The following is a 20,366-nucleotide window of genomic DNA, read 5'->3' on the forward strand; positions in this document are numbered from 1 at the left end:
GCACCTGGAGGAAACCCACTTGGTCACAGGGAGAATGCGCAAACTCCAAACACACAGCACCCAGGGTCAGGATAGAACCCTGGTCTCTGGCCCTGTGAGGCAAAGGCTCTACCTGCAGTTCCACAGCACCTCAGAAATATTAACCCTTCCCTTTCCAGACACTGAATACTACTCAACCTGCTGAATGCCGCCAACGTTTTGTTTTTTGTTGGCAGTTTATGGTCAGACTCACATTCTAATCACCCATTCAACTGGAAAAACTAAAAAGAAAACAAGGATGCTGAAAATCCAAATGGAAACACCAATCGTCATCAGTATTAGATCTGAAATGTAAGGTCTGTTTCACCTTGCAGATGTTGCCTGACCTGCTGAGAATTTGGGGCAATTTCTGCTTTTATTCCACATTTTAAGCCATGCATTTGGTTTGGGCCGCAGGTGTGGTAACAGGTCGCAAAAGTCACTTATTAAATCAGATTCCCGCTGTTTCTACAATTGTCAAAGTTACAGCTGGTCTGTGGTCGCACCGCGTGGCGTTGCCGCCATCTAGTGGCGGAGCCAAGAAGTGACGCAGTTCGCGCGTTGAAATGAACGGATCGACAGCTCTGATTCCACTTGCTGTTTATTTCACCCGTCCCACATTTGTTGAACAAGTTTACTGGCCACGTATGTGCACATACAAGGAATGTGCCTTGGTGCTCTGCTCCCAAGTAACAACACGAACATACAGTAAACAAGTAAGAATAAAGCATAAAACATCAAGAATAAAACATTGTAGTTTAAACACTCGAATGAAATAAAATAAAGTTAAGGTAAAATAAGAGTAAAAGGAGGCTACAAATGTTTGGTTATTGAGTAGAGCTACTACTCGCGGAAAAAAAGCTGTTTTATGTCTGGCAGTCGCGGCTTTGACAGTCCAGAGTCACCTTCTAGAGGGAAGTGCTTCAAAGAGTTTGTGGCCAGGGTGAGAGGGGTCAGAGATGATCTTGCCCGTCCGTTACCCTGCCCTTGCAGTGTACAGTTTGTTGATGGCAGGAGGGTTGCAGCCAACAACCTTCTCAGCTGATCGAACGATTCGCTGCAGCCTCCGGATGTCGTGCTTAGTGGCTGAGCCAAACCAGACCATGATAGAGAAGGTGAGGATAGACTCTACGATGGCAGTATAGAATTGGACCATCATTGCCTGTGGCAGATTGTGTTTCCTCAGCTGCCGCAGGAAGTACATCCTCTTTTGGGCCTTTTTAACTATGGAGTCGATGGTGGCCCCTCCGTTTAAGATCTTTGGAAATGATGGTTCCAAGGAACTTAAATGACTCCACAGATGTGACTGTGGTGTTGTTGATGGTGAGTGGGGGGAGGGGAGGGGGAGCTCTCCTAAAGTCTATAATCAATTCCACTGTCTTATGAGCATTGAGCTCCAGGTTGTTGCGATGGCACCAGAACACCAGCTGTGTCACTTGCTGTCTGTTGGCAGATTTCTCCCCATCCTGCATCAGTCCAATCAGGGTTGAGTCCTAAGCAAACTTGAGATTTACATTCCCCCTGGTTTTATTTCCGCGCTCACTGGGGTTTTTACGGCGCGGAATTTGGGGGTTAAATGGGATCCATTCAGCGCCGACCTGTTGTCCACCCGGTTTCTGCCCCACAGCCCCTGAGCCCCGCTCCTGACGCCGGTCTCGGGACCCGACCCTTTTACACACCCGGAGCGGAACCGGAGCAGATTCTCAGCCAGTTTACATCCCAAGTCCAGAAGAAAGGATAAAGTTTCTCTGTGAATTTATTCCCAGTGAAGGTGTGGAGATGGGACTTGGTGTCCGTGTCGTAAAATGAAACTGTCCCGGACTCGTAACTGAGATAAACTCCCACCCTCCCGGGGATGGGACGGGCGGGGAGAGGAGATGGAGGGGAGGTACGGGCATGAAACCCATCACCCCACCCCCGCCAGATGCTCCAGACTCCAGTCTCCGGGGTTTGTGTGACCCCTCTCTTCCTCTCCACAGATTCTGCGGCGACTCCCAGACTCCAGCCCCGACTCCACGCAACCTCCACCTCCCAGTAATGTCTCCCCGATGTGAATCCCTCCGATCCCAGCACACACACACTACTTGTAAACCTCTTCCCGGTGTCAGGGAGACTCCTTCGGGTCCGGGTCCATCTCACCCTCTTCTGATCCTCAGACACTTTGAGCCCCGGACCCGCTGTTTCCACATCCAGGGTGACGGAGACTGGGGGGAGAAGCAGAGAATCAGAGAGTCCCCGGGGGTCTTGGGGAGGCTCGGGCAGCGCGGCCCCGGGACCGGGGGAGAAACCGCTCGGCCTCAGGCACAGATGGACAATAGACATCTCTCCCAGAGTTTTTATCCGGGGATGGAGAGGGGAATTTCGTGAGGTGGGGGAGGGTGGGCAGTGCAGAGATTGAGGAGGATTGCGTGATTGCAGTGGGGATGGAGAAACGAAGGGGAAGAGGAATTATTCAGATAAGGAGGCAGATATTGTGGATATTGAGGTGTGTGGATATTGAGGTGTGTGGTTTGGGGGAGTCGTCATGATCATGGTGAAAGGCGTCAGACTCAAGGGGCCAGATGACATGCTCCTATGTGGCTTGAGTGGAGGGTGAGACAAAGGAAAGAGGAGGTTCGTTAGTAAATTGGAGTGGGTGCAAAAGGAGTTGCACTCATTTCATCAGGTCTGAAGGGCTGGGTGAAGTTGGACAGTCACAACGTTATAGGTGACATGAGTAGAATTAGGCCATTCAGCCTTTCAAGTTTACTCCAACATTCAATTATAGCTGATCTATCTCTCCCTCCTAATCCCATTCTCCTGCCTTCTCATAACCTCTGACACCTGTAGTAAACAAGAATCTCTGCACAAAAATATCCACAGTCTTGGTTTCCACAGCCTTCTGTGGCAACAAATTCCACAGATTCACCACCCTCTGACTAAAGAAAATTCTCCCCATCTTCCTAAAAGAACGTCCTTTAATTCTGAAGCTATGACCTCAAGTCCTAGATTAGTGGAAACATCCCCTCCACATGCACTCTATCCAAGCCTTTCACTATTCCGTTTGTTTTATTGAAGTCCCCCCTCATTCTTCTAAACTTCAGCGAGTACAGGCCCAGTGCTGACAAATGCTCCTCATAGGTTAACCTACTCATTACTGGAACAGACAACTCAGTCTGTGACATTTTTCTTGGGATGTGTGTAAAATCTATATAAGATGAATAGCCACAATACTTTACCCTCGGTAGGGGCAGTCTAAACCTCGAGCGCATCAGTTTAAGGTGAGAGTGGAAACAATAAAAAGGACCTGAGGAGCAGGGTTTTCAGTCATTGGGTAGTGTATATATGGAACACACTGACAGATGAAGTGGTCGAGGCAGGTACAATTGCAACATTCTGCAGTTGGGTGGATACGCGGACAAGAAAGACTTGGAAGGATATGTGTCAGACTCAGGCAAGTGAGACTAGCTTGGTTGGGCAACTTGGTTGGCATGGACAAGTCGAGTCAAAGTTGCTGTGCTACAAAGCTCTCTGACTCTGTGATGCTTCCCAGCATATCAATTTGGTGGTAAATCAAATATTTAATTCCCCTTCTGTCCAAATACTATTAATGTTTGCACCTAAGTATTACTCAAAGATGTCAGAAATAAGAACAATGGAAAAGGTTTTAGCTTTACCTTGGTTGAAATCATCAGATGTTTCTCTGAATGCCGTGTTCAACGAAACAGGGCAATGAAACGTTTCCATCGGCAAGGCTTCATCTACCACCAACAGTGGTTTGGCTTCATCATGAACCCTGCGAATATTGAACAGCTGGTTATAAACTGAGCATTAGAAATGTTTTGAGTTGTTCCACCAAAACTTACAATGTTTCCGTCAAGATATCCTACCTTCGCTTGCGACCAGCTTCCTCCTGAAAGAAATAAAACACAAATCTCAAATGACTGAGATGAACTGAGATCATCCCGACAGCGGGAATGTCACCAAAATTTCTACATCCCTCTGATAATTCGCATTTCCCAAATCTTATCACCGCTGTCATGCAGATAGAAAGCGGATGTTGCCGTGGAGATGTAGATCGATGGGGAAAAGCACAAGCAATGTTCAGGAGAATGATGCCATTTAATGAGAGGATGGAACTTAATGAAAAGACTGGGCAGGTTGTGGGATATTGTCTGGAGAAGATGTCAGGAATAATGAGAGAGAATTTAAGATAATCGGTGGAATTAAATGGGTGGGGGTGAAATAACATCTCTAATCGAAGGGAGAACAAAAATCAAAGCTGAAATGTAACGTGGTCTTCAACAAATACTGAAAGGAATGCAGTGATGAGGACATGGACCTCACTTGCATTGGAGGGACTGAAGCCAACAGCAGAGACAATTTAAGGGAATAAACACATTAGGGCTCCTGGAATTCGAGGTATTGTTACCGAGTGTGGTAAGTAGATGGGAGGGCTGTTGAGTGGAGCAGAAATCTTGACTGGATCGGATGGGCCGAATGGCCTGTCTATGATGTAGAATGGGATGTCATTCTTGGTGAACAAAGGTGGGTAATACAAACAGAGCAAATTCCCCCAAGGTGACCACCCACTGCTGATGGGAACCGGATATAGATGATCAATCTGATGTGAGCGCCACGTTCTAGATTTCAATGTTAATCCCCACAATGTGGTCATGGCTGATCTAGCCCAGGACTGAATGCCTCTTCTTTGTCCCATTTCCTTCTTATACAATTCCCCGAATTGTCAAAAATGTATCTTCCTCTGGTATAAATACGTCTAACAGGTTAAACCTCTCAGAGTCCCTTGGTTGAGGAATCCCAGAGATTTATTGCCCTCTGTTCATTCGTGATCCTTGGGATCAGATATAGGATCACCCGTTGTTGTTCTAAACGCTACAGGATACAAACACCTCTCTACATTCCGGCCAGACAGTCCTGAGATCCCATAGATTATGCAGGACGCCAATCAGTTTGGAAACAACAACACCTGGAACAGAGGGAACATTTACCCAGTTCTCAAATACTGGTAAATGCAGCATTTATTTTGGAAATGTCACCCACTATTTTGTGACTGCACTTTCACTTCGCCAGACTGTAGTGGAGCCCCTCACCTTCAGAAACACCACACTGTCTTTTTGATCCATCTGTTGCTGCAACTTTAAGAGTTCCTCCTGAATGGAATTTAAATTCTCTTCAATCTCTTGAAGATTTTTCTCCAGTGTATCTAGAATCTTCTTCTCTTCCTCCCGGATATCTGCCAGTACGCGCTGCTCTTTCTCAATGAGAATCTGGTGCTGTTCAGCAAACTGGGATGAGACCTTAGACTGAAGGTTGTATGACTGTTCCTGTGAAATGAAAGGGGAAGATCAATATATAATGTCACTGATTGTGCTTCCTCACGAATTTAACGGTGACATTTGTCCTATGCATTTCTTATTAGCTTTGGCAATTCAATTTTTTGCCTAAATGCTTCTGAAATGTCATGAGGGTAATCTTATAACCCTTCAATCCTCTACCCCTAATGCATTTCCCTGCTGCCTATTCCTTTTCATGTGCCCTTTAGTTCCCATTTATGCGTCCACCACCCACTTTCGCTGGGATAATTTAGTTGCCGATTGATTATTGAACCAGAGTGTATTGGGGACATGGAAGGAATCCGCCGCGGTCACAGGGAGAAGGCGTGAACCACACGGGCAGCGCCCGAGGTCAGGATCAAACCCGCTCACCAGAACTAGGAGACAGCAGCACTACTTGTGTCACTGCGCTGCCCTGTTATTACATGCATCAAAGGGAAGAAATCGACACAAGATCAGGATCTGGGCTAGGGGTGACTTGTACAAAAGGGACGGGTTACATCTTAACAGCAGGGGGACAAACATTCTGGCAGGCAGGTTTGCTAGTGTGACACCTGTGGCTTTAAACTAAGTAGTGGGGGGGAGGGGTTAACAAATTGTGAATATGAAGATGAGGTAAAAGGGAATACAGGAGATATTGCAAAAGACTCTCGGAAGAATGGGAACAGAAGTTCTAGAGGGGAAAAGAAATTAAGGGCAGGGCCAATTGTGACCGATGTGAGAGGGGAGGTAAATACAGAAGTTAAAGTGTTGTACTTAAATGCGCGTAGTATAAAAAATAAAGTGGATGAGCTTGAGGCTCAGTTAGTCATGGGCAAGTATGATGTTGTAGGGATCACTGAGACATGGCTACAAGAGGACCAGGGCTGGGAACTGAATATTCAGGGGTACACAACGTATAGAAAAGACAGACAGGTGGGCAGAGGGGGTGGGGTTGCTCTGATGGTAAGGAATGATATTCATTCCCTTGCAAGGGGTGACATAGAATCAGGAGATGTTGAATCAGTATGGATAGAAATGAGAAATTGTAAGGGTAAAAAGACCCTAATGGGAGTTATCTATAGGCCCCCAAACAGTAGCCTCGACATAGGGTGCAAGTTGAATCAGGAGATAAAATTGGCGTGTCAAAAATGTAATGCTACGGTGGTTATGGGAGATTTCAACATGCAGGTAGACTGGGAAAATCAGGTTGGAAATGGACCCCAGGAAAGAGAGTTTGTAGAGTGCCTTCGAGATGGATTCTTAGAACAGCTTGTACTGGAGCCTACCAGGGAGAAGGCAATTCTGGATTTAGTGTTGTGTAATGATCCTGATCTGATAAGGGGACTAGAGGTAAAAGAGCCATTAGGAGGCAGTGATCACAACATGATAAGTTTTACTCTGCAAATGGAAAGGCAGAAGGAAAAATCAGAAGTGTCAGTATTACAGTATAGCAGAGGCATGAGGCAGGAGCTGGCCAAAATTGACTGGAAGGAGGCCCTAGCAGGGAAGACGGTAGAACAGCAATGGCAGGTATTTCTAGGAATAATGCAGAGGTTGCAGGATCAATTTATTCCAAAGAGGTGGAAAGACTCGAAGGGGAGTAAGAGACACCTGTGGCTGACAAGGGAAGTCAGGGACAGCATAAAAATTAGGGAGAGGAAGTATAACATAGCAAAGAAGAGTGGGAAGCAGAGGATTGGGACTCTTTTAAAGAGCAACAAAAGTTAACTAAAAAGGCAATACGGGGAGAAAAGATGAGGTACGAGGGTAAACTAGCCAATAATATAAAGGAGGATGGCAAAAGTTTTTTTAGGTACGTGAATTGGAAAAAAATAGTCAAGGCAAATGTGGGTCCCTTGAAGACAGAAGCAGGGGAATTTATTATGGGGAACAAAGAAATGGCAGACGAGTTAAACCGTTACTTTGGATCTGTCTTCACTGAGGAAGATACACACAATCTCCCAAATGTTCTAGGGGCCGGAGAACCTAGAGTGATGGAGGAACTGAAGGAAATCCACATTAGGCAAGAAATGGTTTTGGGTAGACTGATGGGACTGAAGGCTGATAAATCCCCAGGGCCTGATGGTCTGCATCCCAGGGTACTTAAGGAGGTGGCTCTAGAAATAGTGGAAGCATTGGAGATCATTTTTCAATGTTCTATAGATTCAGGATCAGTTCCTGTGGATTGGAGGATAGCAAATGTTATCCCACTTTTTAAGAAAGGAGGGAGAGAGAAAACGGGTAATTATAGACCAGTTAGTCTGACATCAGTGGTGGGGAAGATGCTGGAGTCAATTATAAAAGACGAAATTGCTGAGCATTTGGATAGCAGTAACAGGATCATTCCGAGACAGCATGGATTTACGAAGGGGAAATCATGCTTGACAAATCTACTGGAATTTTTTGAGGATGTAACTAGGAAAATTGACAGGGGAGAGTCAGTGGATGTGGTGTACCTCGACTTTCAGAAAGCCTTCGACAAGGTCCCACATAGGAGATTAGTGGGCAAAATTAGGGCACATGGTATTGGGGGTAGGGTACTGACATGGATAGAAAATTGGTTGACAGACAGAAAGCAAAGAATGGGGATAAATGGGTCCCTTTCGGAATGGCAGGCAGTGACCAGTGGGGTACCGCAAGGTTCGGTGCTGGGACCCCAGCTATTTACGATATACATTAATGACTTAGACGAAGGGATTAAAAGTACCATTAGCAAATTTGCAGATGATACTAAGCTGGGGGGTAGTGTGAATTGTGAGGAAGATGCAATAAGGCTGCAGGGTGACTTGGACAGGTTGTGTGAGTGGGCGGATACATGGCAGATGCAGTTTAATGTAGATAAGTGTGAGGTTATTCACTTTGGAAGTAAGAATAGAAAGGCAGATTATTATCTGAATGGTGTCAAGTTAGGAGGAGGGGGAGTTCAACGAGATCTGGGTGTCCTGGTGCATCAGTCAATGAAAGGAAGCATGCAGGTACAGCAGGCAGTGAAGAAAGCCAATGGAATGTTGGCCTTCATAACAAGAGGAGTTGAGTATAGGAGCAAAGAGGTCCTTGTACAGTTGTACCGGGCCCTGGTGAGACCACACCTGGAGTACTGTGTGCAGTTTTGGTCTCCAAATTTGAGGAAAGATATTCTTGCTATGGAGGGCGTGCAGCGTAGGTTCACTAGGTTAATTCCCGGAATGGCGGGACTGTCATATGTCGAAAGGCTGGAGCGATTGGGCTTGTATACACTGGAATTTAGAAGGATGAGGGGGGATCTTATTGAAACATATAAGATAATTAGGGGATTGGACACATTAGAGGCAGGAAACATGTTCCCAATGTTGGGGGAAGTCCAGAACAAGGGGCCACAGTTTAAGAATAAGGGGTAGGCCATTTAGAACGGCATGGTAGCGCAACGGTAGAGTTGCTGCTTTACAGCGAAAGCAGCGCCGGAGACTCAGGTTCGATCCTGACTACGGGTGCTGCACTGTAAGGAGTTTGTACGTTCTCCCCGTGACCTGCGTGGGTTTTCTCCGAGATCTTCGGTTTCCTCCCACACTCCAAAGACGTACAGGTATGTAGGTTAATTGGCTGGGTAAGTATAAAAATTGTCCCTAGTGGGTGTAGGATGGTGTTAATGTGCGGGGATCGCTGGGCGGCACGGACTTGGAGGGCCGAAAAGGCCTGTTTCCGGCTGTATATATATGATATGATATGATGAGGAAGAACTTTTTCAGTCAGAGAGTGGTGAAGGTGTGGAATTCTCTGCCTCAGAAGGCAGTGGAGGCCAGTTCGTTGGATGCTTTCAAGAGAGAGCTGGATAGAGCTCTTAAGGATAGCGGAGTGAGGGGGTATGGGGAGAAGGCAGGAACGGGGTACTGATTGAGAGTGATCAGCCATGATCGCATTGAATGGCGGTGCTGGCTCGAAGGGCTGAATGGCCTACTCCTGCACCTATTGTCTATTGTCTATTGAAATTGAAACTGGAAAGCCTCACCAGAACTCCAGAAATCTTCTGTTTCTGTTGCTGCTCCATTTGCTGGATCTCTGACTTCTTTTTTGTGAGGGACTGGATGGAAACTTTAACCTGATCCTGGGATTGTGTTTGAAAATCAGAGAATAAAAGTGGCAGTCAATAAAGATGGAATTAAACAATGATGCGATGAAAATCGGTTTGCTTTTACCTTGTAGTTTTCAACAGCTTCTTTAACCGGCATGAAGCTGTGAGACTTGTGTTCCCGCCCAGCTGCACAAATCACACAGATCAGCTTCTTGTCAGTTTCACAAAACAGCTTCAGTTCTTCCTGATGTTCCTCGCAGTGAGGTTTACTTTCCTTCACTTTCCGATTCAGGCTCAGTGTTCGAGCTTTCTCAGCCAGTCTCGCCAAGGCCCGACTCACCCTGAGGGTGCGGTCTGTAAACTCCTCTCTACATTCCGGGCAGGAGTTTCTCCCCTCCCTGTCCCACCTCTGTGTGATACAGGAGCGGCAGAAGTTGTGCCCACACTCTGGTGACACCGGATCGGTGAAGAAATCCAGGCAGATGGGACAAACTACCTCCTCCGTTAAACTCTCGATCTGATCTTTTGAAGCCATTTTAACTCTGCCTCTTTCTGATTCAAAACGTATTTCCTTTCGCGGAGCTGCTGACCCCCTGCAGTATCGCGAGTGTCCACTGCGCACGCTGCCGTCTCGGGGATTGAATGAATGAATGAATGAATGAATGAATGAATGAATGAATGAATGAATGAATGAATGAATGAATGAATGAATGAATGAATGAATGATGAATGAATGAATATGAACGATTGAATGAATGGATGAATAAGTTGATTGGCCAATTATGTGCATATACACATACTTTTTAAAAGTAATATAATTCTGCGTAATATAGCATTGATTTCCTTAGCTCACATTATTATGCAATAACTAACTGATTCCCACATTGTTGCCAGCTTTCTATTAAAGATTCATTCGCAATTCCCTTATACGTTCAGTGTGTGGGCTCACTCATAGAAGTTTCCACCTGATGATAAACCTCAAAATCAGGCAGAAATGATGGGTCGAATTCTGACTCTTTGAAGCTGATAACCAGTGCCTTCATGATTTGGGAAACATGAAAATTGAAGGAACAAACAGATTCTTAAAAGATATGCTATATAATTTTAAAGAAATCCTGGTACATCCCATTCAAAAAGCAGAATGTCTACCCTTGGAACAGATTTGCACGTCTAAAATAAACTTGTTGAAAACATATTGCTCTTTTCCTCTCGTGTTAGCCTGCAAGCATTGAGGGACATTCAGCGTAGGTGTTTTTCTGAAACCCCACTGAATTGTCTCAAATAACAGGGACTTGTTTGTGGTTATAATGAGGGTCAAAGGGTTTTAACAGTGAAATGAAGGCCTGACCCCTGAATTAAGGGTCATTTAGCATTCCTTATTTAGCATTCCTTATATAGCGCACGCGCACGCGCACGCACACGCGCACACGCACACACACACACACACACACACACACACATACGTACACGTTGCAATATGAGCTTTAATGTGAGTATAGGAAATATTTTTTTATTAATAGCGTTCTGGTTTTGTTCGAAAGTGTTCCTGTCTTATTTCAGCCTGAGAACTAGCCCGGGGGAGAAACACGATGCAAAAACAAAGGGATATGTTACTGCTCCTCCAGGGTTGTCGCGCCTACATTCAAGAGCAACTTTTTGGATGGAGCACGATGTGGGAAGGGTGGTGAGGAAACATTGTAAAGCTTTGTCTCCTTTAAGATGTTATTGTCTTGTCAATCTATTAGTTCGTTGAATATGAACGAATACAAGCACACAAAAGAATACAGGAAGGTTTGAATGGAAGCTGCACATTTGGGGAAGAAATGGGAACTTGGAGGGAGGTCATTTATAAAACCTAAAACCCATCAAGATCAAAATAGTGAAAGTTGAGAGCTGGTGTGATGATCTGTAAAATACTTTCCTCTTCCTTTGTATGTTGGCAACAGAAGTAAAAAGTACAGATGGTTCATGAGAAGGTCAGATTCATGATAACTCATTTTGATGACAGACTTGAACATTTTTCTTCCCTGTGCTGGTTGTAAATATTTGATCTTGGCCTAAGATTGTGAGTTATTACTGAGTGCCCCATCTGAAACATAGAAAATAGGTGCAGGAGTAGGCCATTCGGCCCTTCGAGCCTGCACCGCCATTCAATATGATCATGGCTGATCATCCAACTCAGTATCCCGTACCTGCCTTCTCTCCATACCCCCTGATCCCTTTAGCCACAAGGGCCACATCTAACTCCCTCTTAAATATAGCCAATGAACTGGCCTCAACCACATCAAAACAATAAGGATACAACATTACGGTCGAAACATGTGGGTGAAAATAAGCCAGAGCAAAAAAGAGACTACAGACTTTGGTTATTGAGTAGAATAACAATAATAATAGCCATAATAATAATAATAATAATATATTCCTTTATTCATTCCACACTGGGGAAATTTACAGTGTTACAGCAGCAAAGTGGATAGCAAGAGAGCAAGAGGTGATTCATTATAAATAAAAGATACATAAATTGTCATCAGTTTTCTGCGTGTTCTTGGCTGTTATTGTTGACTAGTCTGCTGGGGGCAGTGCTAGTTGTGCAGTCTCACAGCAGCAGGAAGTGAGGACCTCCTATAGCTCTCCTTCACGCACTTGGGGTGAAGAAGTCTGTCACTGAAGGAGCTACTCAGTGCAGTGAGTGTCCTGCATGGGGTGGGAATCGTTGTCCAGCAGCGATGTTAATTTTGCCATAATTCTCTCTTCCACCACCTGCACTGAGTCGAGGGGGGCAACCCAGGACAGAGCTGGTCTTCCTGACCAACTTGTCGAGTCTCTTCCCTTCCGCCGCTCAGATGCTGCTGCTCCAGCAGACCACTCCATAGAAAATGGCCGATGTAACCACCGTGTTGTAGAAGGTCCTTAGGAGTGACCCCTCCTGTAGGGGCAGTGGGAGGAAGATGGAAGAACGATGGGAGGAAGGGGGCAGGACAAAGCCTGGCTGGCAATAGGTTGACACAGTTGACGGGGGCGGGGGATTGGGGGGGGGGGAGTTCATAGTCAGACGGTTGGACAAAGGTCAGTGGAAAAAAGACAGAAGGTGTGTGAGAAAATGATTGAGGACTTGCGAATTGTGTCCTGATCTTCAAACACTCTTCTCCTCAGACGGCCAAAGGTTGTGCAGGTGCACTGAAGGCGCTGGTGAGTTTCACCATCAATGTCTGCCTTCCTCTGCGAAGAGGAGCGCCGGCCAGAGCACCCGAGGGTCACCATCGTTACGACCATTTAAAAAAAAGTAGACAAATCCACCCGCGGAAACTATGGAGGGTTCCCCCGCTCTCTACCACAGGGAGGGGTCAGTTACAATTAAACTGTCCTGAATATAGATGGAAGCGGAGAGTAGCGCTTGGGACAGTGTTAGGTAGAATAAAATGTTGGAAAAAACTGCAGAGTAGATTCACGAAGATGGTTCCAGGATTTGAGGGTCAGAGCGAAAGGGAGAGGTTGGGCAGGGAAGGATTTATTAATTGGAGCGCAGGAGGCTGAAGTGCATAAGATCAAGAGGTGATTAGACAGGGTGAATGCACAGTCTGTTACCCGGAGCAGTGGAATCGAGAACTAGAGGACACAGGTTTGTGGTGAGAGGTGCAAGATTTAATCGGGAACCTGAGGAACACCATTTTCACACAGAAGGTCGTGGGTGCATGGAACAAGCTGCCAGATGAAGTGAGTGAGGCTGGACAACAACGTGGCCCGGGGGAGCCCGGAGCTGTTGATCCGCCGCCGCGGCTGCTGCTGAACCCGCGGGCAATTTGTCGGTCAATTGGCTCAGTTCAGAATTTTAAAACGTCCCCAGTGTGTATGATAGTGTTAATAGTAAAGGTCATAGTGTTGATGGTCGGCACGGACTAGGTGGGCCGAAGGGGCTGTTTTCGACCTGCATCTCTGAACTAAACTAAACTGCGAAACTAAGTCCATCCAATGGAGCAGATGCCGCTGTAGTTTAACAACTCACCTGAACGTCAGCGTCTCATTCCCCCCAGCACCCCACGGGGATGGTCATAGCGCTATATTTAAACCCCACAGCGCTGCGGCCTACAGCTCCGTGTTTAAATTCCCGCGCGTTAAGCCGACAGCGCTGCATAAACCCATGCCACCGTCTGTTTGAACTACTTCCATCAGGCAGACGGTACAAGGCCTTCTACGCCCGCACCTCCAGACTAAGGAACAGCTTCATCCCTAGAGCTATAGCTGCTCTGAATCGGTCCTGCTGAGAGCCCCCCATGATCTGTCTCTGCCCCCAGGGTCATCTGGCACAACTGACCACCTGCATCAACCTTTTTTTGCACTTTACCTTGTTCCCCCTTTTCTTTTTCCTTCTTGTTGTTTACATGTTCGCCGTGATTTATTTAAATATTTGATTTGATAACATCGATATGGACGCGGCAATCAAAATCTCTTTGTACTTGTACATTGACAATAAAGGATATTGTACTGTAAACCTTTGAGCGCCAAACTGGCAGAGCTGTGTGTATTACCTTTACGCACCAAGTCTGTAGCGTTGTGTGTATTATCTTTACGCGCCAGTCTGCGGCTGAGGCGCTTTGTTCGCAAAGGGTGGGGGGGGGGGGGTGTTTGCTGAGATGCAGTCCCCTGCCATTGGTTATAGTTTGAATTTGGGAGCAGCGCTACTGGCCAGCGCTTACTGGCTCTTATTTCAACACCCGATTTCTTACCTCAATAAAGGCTGGCACCAGTAAGTCAGAAGTTAGTTCAGGTTTATGTACGAGAGGGGTTAACCGACCGGCTGAGTCGCGATCAGCGCCGCGGACGGAGGCAGAGAGAGAAGTGTGCTGCTGTAAAACTGGACCCCGCGCAAACCGGGAAGATATCTTGATCACTCAGGAGGTTCTCCCAGGACGAGTTGGATTAGCTACAACCCTAATGTTCTTATAAGAGCAGTATATGTATTGAGTCGTGGATCATTGACGAGGAGCGGAGGTCAGGAAGGAGCAGGAGTCTGGTTTATGGGTGGATCCATGCTGGTTGGGTAACCAACCTAACACCCTTATCCAGGTGGGATGGCAGCAGCTAGTGGAGCTGGAGGACAGGGTATCCGGAATACCCTGCGAGTATCGGTGAAGGACCTCAGGGAGGGGACCCCTTTCTCAAGGGACCTCTTCATCAAGAAGGTGCTGCTGGAGGCCTGTGGATTCAAGGCCGGGGACATCTTCTGCCTCCAGGACTTCCCAGGTAATGGATATTTCGATGTTACCTTCCAGAACCCCGCGGGATGGCAGAAGATGCTGCAAGACTTCCGGGAGAAGGGGGACGAAGCCCCGCTGTCGCTCCTGAAGGTGCAGCCGCTCTTCACCCTCCCCACCCAGAGGGAACGGATGATCACGGTGCACATGTTCAACCCACATGTGCCCGTCGTGGATGTCCTCACCTTCCTTGCGCACTACGTCGAAGGGGCAGGGAACTGTGTGGACACAAAGGACTTGTTCGGGATCTGGACGAGCAAGAGGCAAGTAAAGGTGAAGCTGAGGGTGGACGGGAAGGGATTCGTCATCCACCCTCCCTCGGTGTTCGCTATCGGAGGGAACCGAGGCTACATGACGTATGCGGGGCAGCCCAGGGTGTGCAGGAAATGCAACAAACCTGGGCACGTGGCGGCAGAATGCAGGACAGTCGTCTGCAGAAACTGCAAGCTAGAAGGCCACGAGACAAGGGACTGTAAGGAGAGCAAGAGCTGCAACCTGTGTGGGGAGGCAGGCCACCTTTACAGGGCCTGCCCTCAAAGAGCTAGCACTTACGCACAGGCGATAAGAGGGGCCGCTGCCAACACCCCCAGGGTGGTCGAGACTCCTCCCAACACGGCTAAGGCCCAAATGGGAAAGGAGAGCAGGGGCGATGACAGCTCGACCACCTCGAGCCCCCAACCGCCGGACAGAGCCCCCCAGCCCCCTGCCCAGGAGGGTGAGTCGATGGAAGAGGGGGAACAGGAAGAGGAGGATTGGAAGTTGGTACAGTCGAGGAAAACCCTGAAGGCTCTGCGAACAGAGCATAGGCCGGAGGGAGCAAGCAAGTCCCAAAAAAGAGTCCTCTCCCAGGACGAGGCCAGCAACCTCTCCTCGTCGGAGGATGAGGCGACAGGGAGGAACCGACAACGGAGGCAGAGGAAGAAAACGGGGAGGAGGAAGGTAAGAGGAAGAACATGTCTGTTGTCCCCCAGCCCCAGCAGACTGGGAGCAGTGCCAACGGGCCCTAGCCCCAGGAGACTGGGAGCAGTGCAGCGGCCAATGGGCCCCAGCTCCGGGAGACCGTGAGCGGCACAACGGCCAATGGGCCCCAGCTCCGGGAGACCGGGAGCATTGCAGTGGCCGATAGGCCCCAGCTCCGGGAGACCGGGAGCGGCACAACGGCCAATGGGCCCCAGCTCCGGGAGACCGGGAGCAGTGCGGTGGCCAATGGGCCCCAGCTCCAGGAAACTGGGAGCAGTGCAGTGGCCAATGGGCCCCAGCTCCGGGAGACCGGGAGCAGTGCAGTGGCCAATGGGCCCCAGCTCCGGGAGACTGGGAGCATCGCAGTGGCCATGCCAGAAAACTCGTCCTGTGCTGAGGAAGCCAGCACCCAGTACCTGTGCCACGAAAAGGAGCTGGAACTCACCCAGACGATGTACATGCTGGGGCAGAAGGACGGTCTGAAACTCTAAAGGACAATGGAGCTGAAACTGGCATCCCTAAACGTGCGCAGTGTGAAGAGCACTGCGCGATGTGTCAACGCCTTGCAGTACCTGGCCAAGGTAAAGGCGGATGTGACTTTTTTACAGGAGTGCGGGCTGCCACACCTTCGCTGCTATCGGAGGTGGTCGCGATGGTGGCCCCACGGACTGTCGGTATGGTCGGGGGGCAATGATTGTCGAGCGTCCGGTCTGGGGATCTTGCTGCGGGGAGGGGGCTTCACCATCACTGAGGTAAGGGAGGTGGTGGGGGGGCGTCTCCTGGTGGTGGATGTTATGTACCGTGGTTCTCCGCTCCGGCTGATTAATGTGTATGCCTCACCCAGGTGGAGCGAGCGGGTGGCCGTCCTCCAGCAGCTCCCACCGCTGCTGGCCACGTCTAGACCACTCGTTCTGGCCGGTGACTTCAACTGCATCATCGATGCGGCTGGACGATCCGGCAGTGCCAACCACAGACTGGACGGCACCTCCAAACTCCTGGTTGAGACGGTCAAAGATGCAAAGCTGCGCGACGCCTTCAGTGACGCTGCAGGCGGGGCCCAGCCGCGGTTCACCTGGTCAGGACCGAACGGTTCAGCCCAGTCCCGGATAGACTTCCTCTTCACATCGAGGGCCGTCACGGTCAGACACACCGACCTCGCGCCGGTGTTCTTCTCTGACCACTGCCTCCTTCAGGCCACCTGTCACCTACAGGAGGACCGGAAGGCGGGCAGAGGGACGTGGAAGTTAAATGTGGAGCTGTTGACCCCGGAGAACGTTGAGGAGCTAAAGAGGGACTACGCATGTTGGAGAACTGTGAGGCCCCTCTTTGACTCCCCGACACTCTGGTGTGAGGCAACAAAGGAGAACATCAAGAAGTTCTTCGTCTCTAAAGGTGTTCAGAGAGCAAGACAGGGTAAGAGGGAATTGTGTCAACTCCAGACAGATTTGCAGCAACTGCTCCTTCTGCAGAAGAGAGGGGTGGATGTGAGGGAGGAACTGAGAGAGTTGAAGGGCCGGCAAGCTCGGCTCTTTACCTCTGAATCCTCCAAGATCATCTTCCGGTCCAGGGTCTGCCATGTTGAGCAGGATGAGACGTGCTCACGTTTTTTCTTCCATAAGGTTCACAGGGGGAGCTCTGTGATCAAAAGCCTTAGGGAGAAGGACGGCTCGGTAACATCCTCGCAGACAGACATGCTAAAGATCTGCAGATCCTTTTATAAGGATCTGTACGATAAAAAGACCACAGACAGCACCGCCTCCCAGAACTTCCTGTCCTCTATCACGGAAGTCTTGGACGACAGCAAGCGGGAGAGTCTGGACCAACCACTGACCATGGAGGAGCTGACTGGCTCCATCCGTTCCTTTGACTCGAGTAAAACTCCCGGAGGCGATGGCTTACCGGCAGAGTTGTACTTGGCTCTGTGGGACTGGGTGGGCCCGGACCTGCTGGAAGTGTACAACGATATACTTCTAGCCGGCAGCATGTCAGACTCTATGAGGAAGGGCAGCATTACCCTAATCTACAAGCAGAAGGGGGAGATGAATGACATAAGGAATTGGAGACCCATCACATTGTTAAATGTAGACTACAAGATCCTGTCTAAGGCCATCGCCAACCGGGTCAAGTCTGCTCTGGGACAGGTGATTCACCCGGACCAAACCTGTGCTGTACCTGGCAGGAAAATCTCAGACAGCCTGGTGCTGCTGAGAGACACCATTGCCTACGTGCAGGACAGACGGGTGGATGCCTGCCTGGTCAGCTTGGACTAGGAGAAGGCCTTCGACAGGATATCGCACACGTACATGAGGGACGTGCTCTCCAAAATGGGCTTTGGGGAGGGAATCAGGAAGTTGATACAACTGCTCTACACCGATATCTGTAGTGCAGTCCAAATTAATGGGTGGGAATCAGACAGCTTCCCCGTCAGGTCTGGAGTCAGGCAGGGTTGCCCTCTCTCCCCTGTCTTGTTCGTCTGTTGCATTGAGCCCTTTGCCGAATCCATCAGGATGGATGCGAGCATAAGAGGAGTGACATTGCCAGGCAGTGGGGGCACTCAGGTCAATGCCTCCCTGTACATGGACGATGTCGCCGTCTTCTGCTCGGATCCAGGGTCGGTCCGCAGACTAATCAGCGTCTGCGACCAGTTTGAGTTGGCCACGGGGGCCAGGGTAAACCGCAGGAAGAGCGAGGCCATGCTCTTTGGCAACTGGCCCGACCGATCTTCCATCCCCTTCACCATCAAGCCCGACTTCTTGAAGGTGCTGGGGATCTGGTTCGGGAAGGCTGAGGTGTGTAACAAGAATTGGCTGGAGCGGATAGCCAGGGTGGGGAAGAAGCTGGAGCTGTGGAAGCAGCGCTCCCTCTCCATCACGGGGAAAAATCTGGTCATCAGGTGTGAGGTGCTCTCAGGGCTGCTGTACTTGGCGCAAGTGTGGCCCGCCCCTCCCTCCTATGCCAGGGGTATCACCCGGGCCATCTTCCACTTCATCTGGGGGTCGGCGATGGACCGGGTGCGATGAGCCACAATGCACAAGTCGGCAGAAAACGGGGGTAAAAGCGTGCCCAACGTCGCCCTCATCCTGATGGCCACCTTCGTGTGTGGCTGCATCAGGCGGAGCATAGAGCCAAGGCACGTGGGCACCAAATGCCACTACCTGCTGAGGTTCTACCTGTCCCCGGTGTTGCGAAGGATGGGCCTGGCGCAGATGCCACGCAGTGTGCCAGTCAGCTGGGCATTGCCGAACCATCTGTCGTTCTAGGAAAGGTTCTTCTGGACCAACACCTTTGACCACAAGTCCATCGGGCAGTGGTCAGCACGGAACGTCCTGCAGGCACTGCAGGGGAATGACTCCATGGATCCTGTGGCGTGGTTCCCAGAGCAGACTGCCCAGCTTGTCTGGCAAAATGCCTCATCGCCAGAACTAACCAACAAGCACCAAGACCTGGCTTGGCTAGCGATGAGGGGAGCCCTCTCAGTCAGATCCTTCCTGCACCGCCGGAACCTCACTACCAGCGCACGCTGCCTCCGGGACGGCTGCTACGGAGAGGAGACGGTGGCCCACCTCTTCAAAGAGTGTGGATTTGCCAAGAGAGTCTGGAGAGGTCTGCAGGGGTCCCTGTCACGATTCATTCCGAGCAGCTCCGTCACAGAGGACTCTGTGATCTACGGACTGTTCCCAGGGACGCATTCGGAGACCGACATCGAGTGCTGCTGGAAGGTCATCAACTCGGTGAAAGACGCTCTTTGGTCTGCCCGAGCCTTGTTGGCCTCCCAGCGGAGCGAGCTGTCCGTCAAGGAATGTTGCCGACTGGCCCACTGCAGACTGCAGGAGTACGTGCTGAGGGACGCACTGAAGCTTGGTGCAGCCAACGCCAAGGCTCTGTGGGGGAGGACCACAGTCTAGGGTCCTTCCGCTGCTGGACATGGGGGGCAGGGTGTGGTGGAGAGAGACGCCCCTCCAAAACAAGGGATACTGGGTTAATGTCTGTAAATGTAAGTAAATGTATGTAAATTTGGAAGTAAACGCCTGTATTGAATGAGTAACCTCCGGAAATGTCGGATGGGCTTGTTAAAAAATATGTTTTGTAAATGATATTTATTACTTGAATAAAGTATTTTTTGATATAAAAAAAAAAAAAAAGTTTATGTACGAGAAGGGTTAACCGACCGGCTGAGTCGCGATCAGCGCGGCGGACGGAGGCAGAGAGAGAGAGAGAGAGAAGTGTGCAGCTGTAAAACTGGACCCCGCGCAAACCGAGGCAAGTATTGTTTTATCTTCTCGCCAATAAAACTGATTTGCATCTAAATAGACGAGTGATCCTTTATTTCATTCTTTATAAACTAACAGACTTTATTTGCTGTTTATTTCACTCTTCCCACATTTACATTCCCCCCGGTTTTATTTCCGCGCTCACTGTGGTTTTACCGCGGAATTTGGGGATTAAATGGGAGCCGTTCAGCGTCGACCTGTTGTCCACCGGGTTTCTGCCCCACAGCCCATGAGCCCCGCTCCTGACGCCGGTCCCGGGACCCGACCCTTTTACACACCCGGAGCGGAACCGGAGCAGATTCTCAGCCACAGGTTTACATCCCAATCAGGCACGAAGAAAGGATAAAGTTTCTCCGTGAATTTATTCCCAGTGAAGGTGTGGAGATGGGACTTGGTGTCCGCGTCGTAAAATGAAACTGTCCCGGACTCGTAACTGAGATAAACTCCCACCCTCCCGGGGATGGGACGGGCGGGGAGACGGGATGGAGGGGAGGTGAAT

General features: G+C 49.4%; 3 protein-coding genes across 3 annotated transcripts in view; all 3 read right to left on the bottom strand.

The window, feature by feature from the left end:
• LOC144602868 (pre-mRNA-splicing factor ATP-dependent RNA helicase DHX16-like) overlaps nt 1-20,366 on the bottom strand; it is a 783,352-nt gene that overhangs the window by 206,300 nt on the left and 556,686 nt on the right. The gene's annotated exons all lie outside the window — the stretch shown is intronic.
• LOC144602714 (zinc-binding protein A33-like) overlaps nt 618-20,366 on the bottom strand; it is an 80,016-nt gene continuing 60,267 nt past the window's right edge. Inside the window, exon 10 of the mRNA XM_078415852.1 lies at nt 618-2,110. Within this exon, the coding sequence (XP_078271978.1) occupies nt 1,690-2,110 (421 nt within the window). The 3' untranslated portion in view covers nt 618-1,689. The remainder of the gene's footprint in view (nt 2,111-20,366) is intronic.
• Nucleotides 3,825-9,919, bottom strand: LOC144602715 (zinc-binding protein A33-like). The gene is made up of 4 exons (XM_078415853.1): nt 9,509-9,919; nt 9,322-9,417; nt 5,112-5,345; nt 3,825-3,910 (listed from the first exon to the last, which is right to left on the bottom strand). The coding sequence occupies exons 1-4, from the start codon at nt 9,917-9,919 to the stop codon at nt 3,884-3,886; spliced, it is 768 nt and encodes a 255-aa protein (XP_078271979.1). The 3' UTR covers nt 3,825-3,883.

Source organism: Rhinoraja longicauda, chromosome 19, assembly GCF_053455715.1.
Source record: "Rhinoraja longicauda isolate Sanriku21f chromosome 19, sRhiLon1.1, whole genome shotgun sequence".
Taxonomy (NCBI): Eukaryota; Metazoa; Chordata; class Chondrichthyes; order Rajiformes; family Arhynchobatidae; genus Rhinoraja; species Rhinoraja longicauda.

Excerpts from the sequence above, each read along its gene's own strand:
- LOC144602715 (XM_078415853.1), bottom strand. The coding sequence starts at position 9,919 with ATGGCTTCAAAAGATCAGATCGAGAGTTTAACGGAGGAGGTAGTTTGT. Across the intron at positions 5,346-9,321 it reads AGAAGATTTCTGGAGTTCTG|GAACAGTCATACAACCTTCA; the intron begins GTGAGGCTTTCC and ends TTCATTTCACAG. Across the intron at positions 3,911-5,111 it reads ACAGTGTGGTGTTTCTGAAG|GAGGAAGCTGGTCGCAAGCG; the intron begins GTGAGGGGCTCC and ends TATTTCTTTCAG.